The sequence below is a fragment of the Ischnura elegans genome, chromosome 3, assembly GCF_921293095.1.
Source record: "Ischnura elegans chromosome 3, ioIscEleg1.1, whole genome shotgun sequence".
In the NCBI taxonomy this organism is placed as follows: Eukaryota; Metazoa; Arthropoda; class Insecta; order Odonata; family Coenagrionidae; genus Ischnura; species Ischnura elegans.
This window is the reverse complement of record NC_060248.1, coordinates 57,493,973-57,508,726: the sequence shown is the minus strand read 5'-3', so window position 1 is coordinate 57,508,726 and position 14,754 is coordinate 57,493,973. Positions and strand designations below refer to the sequence as shown.

The 14,754-nt window shown below is 38.4% G+C and overlaps 1 protein-coding gene across 1 annotated transcript in view; it reads left to right on the top strand.

Annotated features, from left to right (window-relative positions):
- LOC124155843 (nose resistant to fluoxetine protein 6-like) overlaps positions 1–14,754 on the top strand; it is a 29,587-nt gene that overhangs the window by 5,371 nt on the left and 9,462 nt on the right. The window contains exons 2-7 of the mRNA XM_046529991.1: positions 3,049–3,210; positions 3,557–3,813; positions 7,268–7,464; positions 8,201–8,292; positions 10,013–10,206; positions 14,022–14,182. Coding sequence (XP_046385947.1) covers positions 3,049–3,210; positions 3,557–3,813; positions 7,268–7,464; positions 8,201–8,292; positions 10,013–10,206; positions 14,022–14,182 — 1,063 coding nt within the window. The remainder of the gene's footprint in view (positions 1–3,048; positions 3,211–3,556; positions 3,814–7,267; positions 7,465–8,200; positions 8,293–10,012; positions 10,207–14,021; positions 14,183–14,754) is intronic.

Genomic DNA, 14,754 nt, shown 5'->3' with positions numbered 1-14,754 from the left:
GCTCAATACTTTCCGAGATATTAGCGACGGAATGTACGAGAAAAACATCTAAATTTGTGCAACCCGCAACACAACAATTGACCCTATTACGATGTATACGTACGACGACTTTTATTTCAGATACACAACTCTATGCGTCAAACAAAACGCTAAGCCGTGTTGTCCTTGCTGTCATTACTTCCAGTCAAAGAGCAGGCTAGCGCTCACCCCGGTTTTTTTCTCTCACCTTTCATCCCCAAAGTTTCCGTCAGTGGAGTGAATGACCTACTATCGGCGTCAAAATGATGTGCCGCTGTACTTTGAAAAATTATGTATGGGCTTCTGCGCGTGAAAAAAATAATGAATAATACGTAATTTTAAAGAAAATTTTAATGTACATTTCGCTGTATTTTTTAATGAAAAATCAAAAATGTAGACACACCAGTGCAATAAGTGACTCCGCGCACCGTAAAATTAGCCGTTTTGTCAACTTCATGAACTTTGTGACTCAACCTAGGGAAAAAAACGCGTCTACAGCATTCATTTTCCACAATAAGTTGCATACATTTGTGTAGATGAAGAAAATGGCTTTTGCGCATTTTTTTAACGCATTTTTTGTCGTTAATTAACGAAAATTTTTAACATTATCTAGTCCTACAGTTTACCCCGAAATAAGAAATAAAACTGATAGAATCACTTTTTAATTTATTTTTCATTTTTCTATGATCGGTAATGTATAAAAATGTTGATATCTGTAATTGTAAAGAAATACTATCAATGCCATGTTGCCAAACGGGGCCGCGCCGGGTCATTACCAGTTCGCGGGAAGCAAGGCTGTTCGTTGCAGCGAGCTGGGGGTGCAAGTCCGTTGAGGCTGCTCCCACCGCGGATCAAAGAAAACAATGTACTCTACCAATTACTTGTACTTCTAAATTATTTTGCTTCTACATTACATTGACAATAAAACCGTTCTTCAAGCAGTAACAATAATCCATTTCTCATTAGCGACTTCATGAAACGTTATCCCTCCACCTTTAACGATAATGTACCAAACGTTATCTGATAGTCTTCCATTCAAAAATCACAGTGGGTATTATGCACCGCAGGAGGAACGATTGCTACTTCCTAACGCCGAGGATTTCGGACCATGACATGGGAACATAGCGATTAATACATACGTGTACCGAAAAACTATATAGCAATTTTGATCTTGGCTCGGCCTGATCTTGACTGAGCCTGAAAATAAATAAAGTTAAAGATCTCGTTTGCTTTCTTTACCTAATATCTGTACCAAAATCTCTTAAGAAAAAAGAAATCACTGGTATCCCTCGCCTTCTCACCCCTTCAATTATAATTGCACAACTTGAAAATTCCCACGACCTCCTGAAGTATTCCAGATTCCTTCAGAAACATCCTGTATAATGCAACTCACTCGTTGAAAATGAAGCGCATGTATGAGTGACTAAATTAGACTTCATATGGAGAAAACACTCGCGAATTTTATTATTTCCTTCAGCAGCGATTGGACTAAAGGTTACTTTGGGAAATAAGTCTGGTTTCATAAGAATCTGCGAACCCATGAGTGACCTTTCGAGCGCGATTAGAGCATTTCACAGACGATAATTCGTCAATTAATACATGATGGTCGATTTATCGCCGAGCTCCAACCTATTATGCAACCCAAGTCCCATTGTCTCCCATGGATTAAGTGGCTTGAGAGGACAAGGCCGTATGGGTTGCCATCTCCGAAAGTGTCATGAGACAGCTGCACAGTGCGCAAACAACGCGAGGAGGAATGTCAGCTCAACACGTCAGAGATATCATAAATGAAAATATTCCTAATTTGAGTAAATACTCGAAGAGAGTGGGAAAAATTTATCATGACAATGAATAATCAGTCTCTAAATTCGTCGAAAATGAGCTCGTTCTCAATTTTTTTATTATCTATTATCATATAGAATTTTAATGAAATAAAACTGTATTTTCCGCTCCTAGACGCGTCACTTACTGCATCTCGAGCTATTTGCGGCGGAAAATCGACGGCTTTAACCCTTCCGCGGATTAGTTGATGACGTCACGCACTCTTGGCGAGCTTGGGCGCAATTGATTTTTATTGCTGCTTACACTGTAGAGACCATTTAATTCATTCAATCGGATCTTCTTGAAAGAGTTAATGAAAATAACCTCCAATAACGTCACCAACTTATGATAAGTGGGCGTAAACTTTCACATATTTTCTAAATTACAGAGAATAGGTGAATGTGGAAGTTTGTTTTTCGTCGTTCCTTAAATTTCCTTCCGTGCATCGAATTTTTTCAATGAATAACGATTTCGGGTCTGACAACGTTCGACCCCATTTTAAAAATACTGTTGATGTGAGAATTTCATTCGGTATTATTCACGAGATAGTAAAATTCAGGCATACCTTGCCGGTTTTTCTCACACCTTTCACCCCCAATCCTTCCATTACTGGCGCAAATGACCTCGCTTGTCGATTGCCTCGCCTAAATGCCCTACGTAGAGTGCATGTGTAAAATCGCATCGTTATAAAAACACACTGACATTATCAGTCATAAAGTCTTAGAGTTAACGTATAGCACTAAGTACACTTCAATTCAGTGTAACACTTCATCATGGATTGCAGCGCATAATTTTGCCTGTTTTGGGTCACTGGCGTAAGCGGAAGCTTCGCAGACCTGAATTTGTGCGTGATTGAGACCCTCGCGTTCCTTAGAGCAAATCTTCAAGGTGAGTGAGTGAGTGCGCGATTGTTTTGTTTCATAGTGATTTAAATTGATTTCCGTATATTACCCTGAATGCCCCCCCCCCTGGCAGCCTTGTAACTTCCCATCCCCCAGTTTTCCCACCAAAGAGTACGGCCTTGGGGAATTTATTTTCTTTCAAATGGATTTCAGCATCTGAACAACGTACAAGGATTATCATCATCTTTCATCCATTAATATAGTGTATTGTTTTATATCCGAACTGTATAAATCATAAAAATGTATACGAATACACTTTAAAGTTTCTGTGAAACATATTATATAACTAATGTTATTTTATTTCCAGTATTCGTGAGTGCGGAGAACAGAGGAACATCGCTGCCGTTTCCATTCGTGACTCTTCCACCATTTGCCCCGTCCTATGATTCCGTAAAGAATTTGGAATGCAAGAATCACGCGCTCACCTACCTCAAAGAACTTCACGAGTTGAAGCTCTGGGCCGTACAAAGTACGTCACCTTAATGTGCTTATTACACCTAAGAGTTAATGGGACGGTATTTTTTTCACTTATTCCCTGAAATACCCGATGGGGGGAAAAAAATTATCCAAGAAACACAAAACCGAATAATATTATACTGTCATACATAGTGATTCATCCTATAAAATATGCCGAGCTACTGTAATTTAATACCTAATTACCAAATACATAATTAAATTAATTTATAATCCCCTTCATTCTAAGCATTAATGGCCTGCTGTTATGTTATAAATAAGATTATGATTAATTTTAGGAATTATCGAGTAAAACCAGGTCTATTCGTGACTGACACTAAAAGTATTTTCCGCCCTCACAGTGTACGACGCCTCAGGGAAGATAGCTTCGGGTGTGATGGCAGGGAACGTGAACTGGCTGGGGAATGATCGGCAGTGTCTCGGTGTGACATCCAGGCCCGAGGCCGCCAAAGACGATCCGGAAAACATCCGGGGGCAGTACTGTAGCTTTCGGATTTTCGCTGACCCAAGGGATAAGGATTCGAGTAGCAGCGGAGATCTGAAGGAAATCTACGACCACATCCACGCCAATGACATGACGAAGAATGACATCGACGATGTGAGTATTATTTTTGCTTTGATCCTTCTGACAAGCTAAGAGGCATGAGAAACTGACATCCATCCGTTGGTAACTTAGCGTCGTAGAAACCACCGTATAAAATGTTACAGGCTTGGCTTGGTGGAAATGCGATGTATAAATTAATATTATCCTTGCAGAGACTTAAATGATAAAAACTAAAAATAGTAGATAATTTTCACACTTTATTTAAAACTATACTACCGACCGTGGTTTTGACACTCTATGACCTTGAAAATGTCATAGAATGTCGAAATCATGGTGGTTAGGGGAGTTTTACATTTAAGGGTGGAAATTATCATTTGTAGTTTTTATCATGGGTAAAAACCGCCGTCGATATTTCTTCTGTTGCGGACGAAAAATGAATTGTTTTCAGCTGGCGATGAGTAGTTCAGCTTCTATCATCATCTACTGGCAGGTCCCAAACACCTAAGTTTTCTCCACCTCCTCCAATCAGAGGCTTCCTCCTTGGTTGCCTCATACCGTCTTTTTAACCTTCCTCTGTCATCTTCAGCCTTCTTCTTCCTCTTTTCTCCTTCCACTATTCCCTCAACTGCTGTATTTAAAATCTCCTTCCCTCTTAAAATATTCCCAACCGATTCCCCTTTCTTTTTTGTATAGTTCTCAATAAACTTCTTTACTCCTCAATTCTATCCAGCACTTCCTCATTCCTCACTTTACTCATCCACTTCACTCTCGCCAGTATCCTCCGCACCCAAATCTCAAAAGCGTTGATCCTGTCCCTTTATCTTGTTCCCAAGTTCCACGTTTCGAATTTACACAACACTCCACGCATAGCATTTCACCAGTCTCTCCCTAAGCTCTAAGTTCATGCTGCTTCATAACACCACTCTCTTCTTATTAAGCGCTTCCTTTCCCATGGCTATTCCTGTCGTGATCTCTGTCTCACTCCACCAGTCTTCAGTCGGCATGCTTACTTGATTTCTATACTTTCCAACTTCCTCATTCTTTTATCCATGGATCATAACATTCACATTTTCGCCATCATTTAATCTCATGACTTTCGTTTTATCAACATTTATTTTCTTTCATAATCTTTCATTCCTTCCTCTAAATTTTTTACCACATATAACTTTATATAAATTAATTAATGGGAATACTCATTGAATTTTAAGTAAAATTTAGAAATAAGAACTGTAATTCAAATACTACTAGGAGAACTAAAAATAACAATTTGCGAATTTCACTGGGAATAAAACATCGTAGGAATCAATACCAGCATTTAAAAAAAGGAATTTGCCCGATTGCAATTATTAGACATTTATTTTTTTCTCCATGAAAGTATCCCATTTCTCCGAGCATATGCAGTTGTTCTTAACATATTCGTTTAGTTTGAGGACAACTGCAAACAATCCAGGGTTACCACATTGCCAGATATAAAAAATGGTCGTAGACAGTACCAATTATTGATTTATATAAAAGATACAAACATGAGAATCATTTAATATTATTCATCAACATTCCATATCAGAGCTGAAAAAGCGTGAACTGAATATAAGGAATATTCAAGAGTAACTTAAGTCACTGCAAGTGAAACATTCAGCTAAAATCAATTTGACATAATTTTTACGGAGAATTCAAACATTTTCCAATGGAACACCCCAAAATTCCACGATTTTCTGCGTCCGAAATCATTATGCAAAAACGGATCAAAATATGAATTCTTATCCTTATGCAGGCTTCCGCGGGTCGATGAGTATGAAGACGTCTCTCTCCTTTAAGGAGATATTTTCCACGCCTGATACGGGAAGCCATCGAAATAAGCAAGACTCAAGATAATTTCAATAGGGAAGACGGCTATCCCCTTCCGCATGCCTGGAAACGAGTTTTGCGTGGAAAAAGACACAGCAGCGACAGCCAATCACAGATGACCTAGCCTCTACGGACAGATATATAAGGCGGCCAATTCACTGCATCATTACTTCACTGACCTGAGGAAGCCGACTGTAACGCCGGCGAAACTGTCGTCCGAGAACAATGGACCCACGCGGTGTATTACCCGAAAGAGACGTATCTTCATGAATTCTTATCATTGGCAACTTAAAAAATGCATCTCTCCGCTTCCAATTATTTCATCAAGTCAACAGCCATACAAATGCCTTGAATTCATTCGGCTCTGGCCAAAATAATTGAAGAAATCTATAACCTCCGAGACCTGAAGTACAGTTGTCATGCTCGCAATTAAGTTACCATAACTATTAGCGCCAAAAATAATTATAGAAAAGTGATTTAACCCCTAAAAAATTCTGAACTTTTTTTATCAGCCTAAGTTCGCAAAATACTTACAATTAGCCTCCAGTTGAATACGAGATAATTATGAGAGTTATTCACTGTCGCATTTCATTGCGCGGTTTTTCAAACATTTTTTTAGTTGTTAAGCCTTGCTACCATTTCTTCAAAGCCCAATAATTGTTTTTTTGATTCGCTGATATGGTAAATTCTGTCAAAATGATTTATTCAGAGTAGAACATGATATGTATATGTATTTTCTTTCTTTAATATTATAGGTTTATCCTAGAGCAAAATAGATTATATATATAATAAACTAAGATATAAAGTGATGAAATATTTAATAAGGCAATATAAAAAAAGGAAAATTTCTAAGATTGATCATAGACTTATATTCTTTTAATGTCACTGATTCGACTCGACGACACATCGACGGATTCGGTATATTTCTGAAAAAAATAAGGAAGTGGTAATGTTTACGGTGAATCTCCAATTTATGCTTTTATTGCCTTAACTATATATGTTATATATATTTATATCTGACTTCAAACAAAAAGTCAAGGTGTTTTGCATGCCGCGAAGGCACCGAAGAAAGTAATGAATCGACCAACAAAACAACGATCTCAATCCGCCACGGCCTGCCGGTGATACCGCAACTTTCGTCCGGATTTTGAATGGAGACGCCCATTATTTCCTTTTTCTTTCTCTCTCCTTGAAACTTTCCTTTTCTAATGCTTTTTCTTCTTATAATTTCAAATTTCCCGAACCCGCAGAATTATCTACTTCACATCTTTTCAGCTTAACGAATCAATCGTTAAATGAAGACTATACAAGTATATAGTTTTTTGCTGGCAAGTATTTAAGTTTCTTTATCATTTTTATATTTTGTTGTTATCAAAGTTTTCTATATATATGAGAACGAACCCATTTAACTTATATTTTTGTTAACCTGGTATTGAATATTTCATTGCGCGGTTTTCCAAACTTTTTTTTATACTTGTGAAGCCTTTCTACGATTTTTTCAAAGACGAAGATTTATTTTTTGTATCGCTTATATGGTATATTTTGTCAAAATAATGTTTTTTTAGAGTAGAACATTATATGTATGTGTATTTTTTTCTTTAATATTTTAGGTTTATCCTAGAGCAAAATAAATATTAACTCATCCATTCATTCAAACCCCCAGGGCATCATTTTCTTCCCCAGTGTCACGCCCCTGTCGATGGGCGTGTGTGTCCCGCACTCGTGCACGTTGAAGGACGTCGAGGGGGCGCTCGCGGAGTGGCTGGCCCCGCTCAACTCCACCGTCAAACTGCGACTGCTCACCACGGAAACCTCCTGCTCGCTAGGAGATCGCGACCTCACCCGACCATACGGCGTGATGTGAGTGGAAAACTACGGGATGTATTCCAGATATTACTCAAGGCCCGATCCTGAATCAAACCCGACTCGGTTGTGACGTTAATATCTCAGGAACTCACTCGAGTCCCAAAGCTCCTTCGCACTGAACTTCTCAAGGTCTGGTTGCACGATACCCTGATCCGTGCCAGTTAATTTCGTGCATGATTTTTGTGAACCCGAACGGAACATGTACGAAGGTATGAACCAAATTAGAACAGGATATCTCGAAATCCAGGGATCCATATATTTCGAAGAAAGTTTTTGATGAATCCAAAACTTTCTTCGAGAAAAACGACTGCTTTAAGGCCTTGTTTAGATAGCACATAAGCACGTACGAGTTTATTCCTAAATTGATGAACGATTTTGGTGTGCCGGTATGAAATATTACTTAAACTAAATTGAAACAGGTTCAATTTTCTGTGCATGCATTCACACCATTTGGTTAGTTACACGGTGCATTTTTACGTTAATTCATCAACTCTAACGAGTAGAAGTACCGCGTAACCACACCTAACATTCGCAACCCCGTTGCGAAAAGTAAACGTTAAATCCTAATTAAATGTTTTCCCGGTGACATTCATAAATGAATATTTCCTGTTTTCCTAATATTATTTGTATCACCATTCACACTTCCTAGAGGTCACAAAAACGTTAATAACATTGAGATATAAATGACATTTTTTGGGATGACTAATGAAAATCGTTTTTGCACTAACAGGTTATTCTCCCTGGCTATGACACTCGTCGGCATAATGGGAGCGGTTTATGAAAAAAGGAAGGAGAAAAAAGGTGAAGATCCAAAAAGAGGAGGTAAGAATTATGTAAAAAGTATTTGGAACATGTTTTACGCAAACCGATGTCAAATGTATTAACAAAACCTAACCAATATTCTAGATGGCCTCAGTAATAATAAGGTATGTTCCAAAAGTGAAAAAATAGTCCAAAATAAGCCGAGAAAAGAAAATAATTTCAAACGATAAACATTATAGGCCCAACTATTATCCCTGAATGTTTAACTAAAGCATTTATTAGCTTCATATGTTCCTACCTGATATAATTATCCTTAAATTAATATAAAATTATTCAATTACTTCGAATAGCGAAAAACATTGTGTACTGATCTACTTTTACAAGATTACAAGTTGGTCTTACGATGCTGTAACCAAGAAAAGTTAACCAAATTAGTTGGAAATCCATTGAATATATAATTTCCTTCCGTTAGAGCTTGGGAATAAGACGTAGATAATAATGATACTAAAAATACAATTTTCCGTGAAAATAATATTCGGGTTCATCAGAAATCGTTATTCGCTATGATGGACTTGGACTACGGGTTTCTTCTATTCAACCTTTATATTGGTAAGGAACAAGCTGATAACAGTTGTTAAACTCCACAATTGCAACAAAACGACCTCCATCTTACTTAGATAATGTTTTTAGGCTGAATGGCAATTCCAATAGCATTCCTCATTTAATTCCATTTTGGTTGAGCAACGATATGATACTACCTTACTTCATAAACGCTCTCAAATTAGAATTAAAATTATAACCATATTTCATAATAACCTATTTAATACCATGCCATGAGCAGGATTTATAATAAAAATTAATATAATCTGAAATAAAACTCCTTTGAAGAAATGTTTTTCCGGCCCCTTCAAATCATCATCATTACACTCACAATCAGGCAGAAACTTTACGTGCTCAGTGATATACGTACTTTGCCATTTGAGTTACCATAATGTCCTCCAATACGGCTGACCAATCACCTTCCTTAATTAATTTAAAAATTTACTCATTTCTATGAAGCGAAGAAAATTCACATATTTAAGTTTATGTTGGCAAAACCTTTAAAACACAATAACCTACAACACTAACACATGATTTCGTCACGCCCTGAAAGAATAGATAAAGATATGGAATGAAATTTTACGTCTCCTACCCGCCGTAAACGTCCAATTTCCATTTACCCATATGTCTCTAAACAAAAGGAAATAATTTCATCGGATACTCTAAACATTTTCTGAATTCGCCTCCACAAATATTTCAAGTCAATCGATGCCTTTCTTCAATATGCTGTATAACACTATGCACATAACACCGAAATACACGAGAGAAATGGAAACAAGAGGAATGAGAGAAGAGGTACGTTATGACGGAGAGATACGGAAGCTCAGCCATAAATAACCTGTTTTGAAAGAAGACCTGGTTCTTTACCAAAGTATGCTGGCAGTGAAGCTCCACCGAGTAATCTCCTACATGGCTGCCGACTTTTCGAGGCACGAGTCGTAGTCCATCCTCAGGGCAGAACGAGCCTTAAGAATGGAGTACGACTCGTATCCTGAAACGTCGGCAGCCAAGGAGAAGATTTCGCGGTGGAGAACCCGTGCATCCTGTTTTTTTTTTGCAAAAATGATTTCAACCCGGGGATGGTAGAAAAAAGAATGTTTTTCGAAATTTGTCCACATAAAAATTGAATTTCGGTACAACCCCTATCACACAAATTGATTCTTTTTTTTTCTTCCCACAGGTGTATTAGTTCGAACCTTCCTCGCATTCTCTTTCAGGACTAATATGAGAACTTTGCTGGACACCTCTACGCCAAAGGATGAGTTAAGTTGCTTGAATGGATTACGGACAATATTATCCCTCATATTGTTCTTTTTACACAGAGGGTTGCTCATACTAGCTGGTAGCGTAGCCAACAGGAATGAAGTGGCCACGGTAAGCTAATATTCCTCTTTTATACACCTAACAAGAAATTAATACTCTAAGAACCATTTCGATAATATTGATTTTTAAATTTGTATAACTTGAAAAATTACACCAAGCCCTTGAGTCGATGTAAGCCAAATTTATTCTCTGGTTACTCTTATCGTATGCAAGTAATGCAAATTTGATTAACTTTTTACATGTATATACCGTGATAACTATTTACATGTATATTACATATACCGTGACAGACAGTCACAGTACTTACTAGTCGTCAGCAGGGAAGGCAAGTGATTTTTCTTACCCGGGGTGTCTCTAATTATTTCCTCGAGCTGTTCATACACCTCATCTACTTCTTCCTCTCTACGATTGCTAGTGGGCATGTAAACTTTACCCGCCACGAGGTTGGTGTGCCGCGCCTCAATTTCTACCACCACAATCCTATCGCTCACCTGGTCTATAGTTACCACACGCTTACCCATCTTCCCGTTTAATACTAAAGCTACCCATCGCTGGCTTTCCTCCCCACCAGTAGATATAAATCTATAACCATCACTCCAATAGTCCCCCCCATCCCTCCACATCTCCACGCATAATCCTAAGATATCTATCCTCCCTTTATCCATTTCCTTTTTTATATTTTCTAGTTTACCCGCCCTCATCATTGTCCTCACATTAGTTGTCCATACATTCATCGAATCCTTCTTCTTCTCCATCCTCTTGGCTATCTTATCCTCTTCCTTGGATGCTGTCGCTGATGCTGAAAAAAATGATCACATGTATCTGAAAGGATTTCGCATGGTACGGACCCCAAGGACCTTGCCGACCTCGCTGCCACCTACGACACCCGCCCTTAAGGACTGGGACCGCGATTCCATCCGAGGCTAGTTCGATCAAACTCCATATTTTCAGGGAAGAGATAGTTGGTAGGGTTTCCCACTTCCATTCCAACAGTGTTTTTTTACGTGATACCATCACGTGAACCAACTTTCGTCTGGCTCCTACCCTTCGACCTATCTGGGTGGCCCTACCGGGAATAATTCCGCCAGCAGAGCTCTAGGAGTCATAGGAACGAGCAAGCCTTTCCACTACGACAAGGTTATAGTCCAAGGGAAGGGTGACATACGTTAGAGAGGTTAAATATTGAACTCAAAAATCAAATGGCCGGTTTGCGTTCACCGTTATCCTGTCAATGGTAAAAATATGAGTGCCCCATGCATTTAATGGCGGTAGGCCAAACATATACTTCATTCGACCATACTTCTTACTCGGCGCGTGGGTGGAAACTAAACTATTCGAAGGTGAAGCACGTGGTCCCTCCGGTGCGGAATATTATCTGCGTTTCCTTGCGTACCAGAGTTTTAGTTTAGTTTCGACCCGAATGAGTTGTGCCACCGATGTCGTTTCGAGCCTAAGTTGAGCTCCCTGGGCTTAAATCCATTTCGTTCTATTTTTTCATTTCCTTCCTAGGAACGAAACTATTGAATTTTTAGTGGTTTTGGCTTTCGTCTAGTTTCCTTTGCAATCCCTGGTCGTAAGTTCCGTGTGAGCCATCGTGACAGTTGGAAAAATTATTTTCGGTATCGTAAATTTTAAAATACAAAATGATTTTTGGGGATAGATACGCTACAAATTTCTCAAATCGTTCACATAAATTCTTAGTTTTTATCGATGTAAAATTTTCAAATATTCAAACAAAACAACACATAAAAGAGTAGTAATCTAAGTCAGGGATGGTATCATGCACGGATGAGGAACATAAAAACATCGTTAATACAAAAATAAGTAGGTAAATCATTTTAATAAATCTTAAACCACAATGGCCCATATTTTGTATCCAACTTTGGAAGTAGAAATGGTTAGCGATTCGCTATAATTTGTTGAAATTTTGAAAAAAAAAATTGGAAAGACTTTTTTCGAAACTCGACCAACTTTGATCCCGTTCAAAGCTTATACAAACGATATTTATAACATACCTTGAACCATGCGTACTGCTCCAATTCATTGACAACAAATGCTTGAGAAGAGAAAAATAAGAGGGCTAAAATTGACATTGTTATGATTTTAACGCGTCATTTTCGATTTATGAAGAGTTTTCCGTTCCACTTTTCAATCACTAAGGTATTTTCACAATTGACCGATGTACCCTCTCGGGTAGTCCCCGCCCGGAGATCCGAATGGGGGACTAGTTTACCTCCGGAATTTTTTACCTGAGAGAATTCCATCATGTCAGACAATTTAAAGTTGGAGTATCTGCGCCTCCTCGGGATAATAATGTGGTGGTTTCCCCTTGCCTTCCACATCGCAGTACTACAGCCGTTAAAGTAAATGTTACCACGCCTGAAGTACAATGAGTGTCGCTGTACTGACCATCGTGATCTCCACCTTCACTCATATGAAGAAGAGCTGCTGCCCTCTCCTCCGGGTGATGTGAGGCATAATTGTTGGCGGCCTCTCATCGCCAAGTCACGGTATCTTCACAGGTTTAGTGTATCATTTAGATGGCCTATCTCACCCAGGGATAGACCCATACCACCTCGGATAACCCTCGCTTTTTGTCCACGACTGCTTATTCGACAAGTAAACTTGCTTATATCGCAGCTAACCTCTATATCTAGAGGTTGACCAACCATCCGCAACCCGGTGAACGCACTCGGTGGCTTAAAGCTCATGGATTGACCGTGTGAGTAACCAGGAAGTGCTAAGGAGAGTCGGAGAAAAGAGAAGCCTCCTAAAAACATTAAGCAGAAGAAGGGACAACTTAGTTGGCCACATTTTGAGGCACGATGGTCTGATGAAAACAATCGTTGAAGGGCAAGTGGAAAGGAAAAAGGGCAAGGGACGGCCCCGAATGAGTTATATAGGACAGGTTACAAAGGATGTAAAAGAGAATAAATATGTAGCTATGAAGAGATTAGCGGATAGGAGAGAGAAATGGAGAGCTGCGTCAAACCAATCTTAGGATTGCTGACTAATGATGATGATGATGAAGATATTTTCCTTCATTACTCTCCTAACACTTGGTACATGATGACTTCGCCATGACCACAGCTTCCTGTCACCTAGCCTAACAGAAAACCCATATCCAACCTGTTAATGCTATCACATAATAGTGAGGAACTACATGCATGAAATATAAGTTGCAGATTAACTTTAAAGTGGCACAGAATTTGACACATACTTATATTTACAACCACTAAAAAGGGGATTCCTTATAGGAGGCCCAATTCCAAGGCAGATTACGGTCGCATTTTCATCGGATTTCAAAAATATCCGCGGCGCGGTGATGAGTGCAATGCGATTCGCTCTTTTCCGATATATTTTACAGTAAAATTTTTGTGATTGCGAGGAATAGCATTTTAGGCTTTATGTATTCGATAGATCACATTACCAGGCATATAAATTTCGGTTAACACACCTACTTATACCTTATTTACCCGTGAATATATTATCAATTTTTCTGTCAGCGACGCGAGTGGCCACTTTTGTAAACCCATTTAAATGCGCGGTGGTTGAGAACACATTTAGAGACCGAATTAAGGATACTTTTTGGTAATATTCGTGACCAGTACATTCAATGAGAGACTTAGTAAATAATGTAATCGGCTATCTGTATCATATTGCCATGATGTTTCCAATTATAGAGCTCCTAAAAATACATTTCTTTTAGGCTCAGACCTTCCCTCAATGGTAATATTGAAACGGGAACTTCTTAAAGATCCCAATCATAACTTGTAACTGCACATAAATTACTAAAAGAAACTATAAACGGCCTTACCTTTTTACTTTCTTTACGTTTTCATAATTCACTATGATTTTCTTTTCAGTGGATGCAGGGGCCTAAAAGCATGATACTGCGATCTTTCTGGATTTACGTCGACACGTTTGTGGTTATGAGTGGCCTTCTCACGTCGTATTATACCGTGAAGCGTTTGCAGGAGGGTAAAAAACTTAACATTCTGAAAATGTATATTCGACGCTATATCAAGTAAGTAAGGACCTTTTACTACCTTATGATAAGGACATTTTTCCGTAAAAACTATGAATAACAAATAGTTAAAGTTCGCCAATGAATTAAGTCATAAATTTGAATAAATTATTATATTTTAAGAGGAATGTCATTTCATCTATCTTCAAAGCCGAATATTACAATGGTGTTTTTGGAGAAAATTTTTATGCTAAGCGAATATTAAATAGGTTGCTGTTCCTTTCGGTAAATGCTGCGAGCGATTCATTTTTGCTCAGCGTTTCGCTCCCTCAACTGTGAGCTTAGTGAGTAAATGAGTAGTTTCAGCTTTATCCATCTATTATGAAAGAAATTTTAGTGTCATTTTCCCCATTGATGGGACTGTTTCAATTCTGGGTAGGGTTGTCAACAGTCTCATGAATTTTGTTTCATTCAGTAATTCATGCATTTGATTAAATTATTATATTTTAAGAGGAATTTCATTTCATTTATCGTCAAAGTCGAATATTACGATGGTATTAGGAGAAAAATTTTATGTTAAGCGAATATTAAATAGGTTGCTGTTCCTTTCGGTAAATACTGCGAGCGATTCA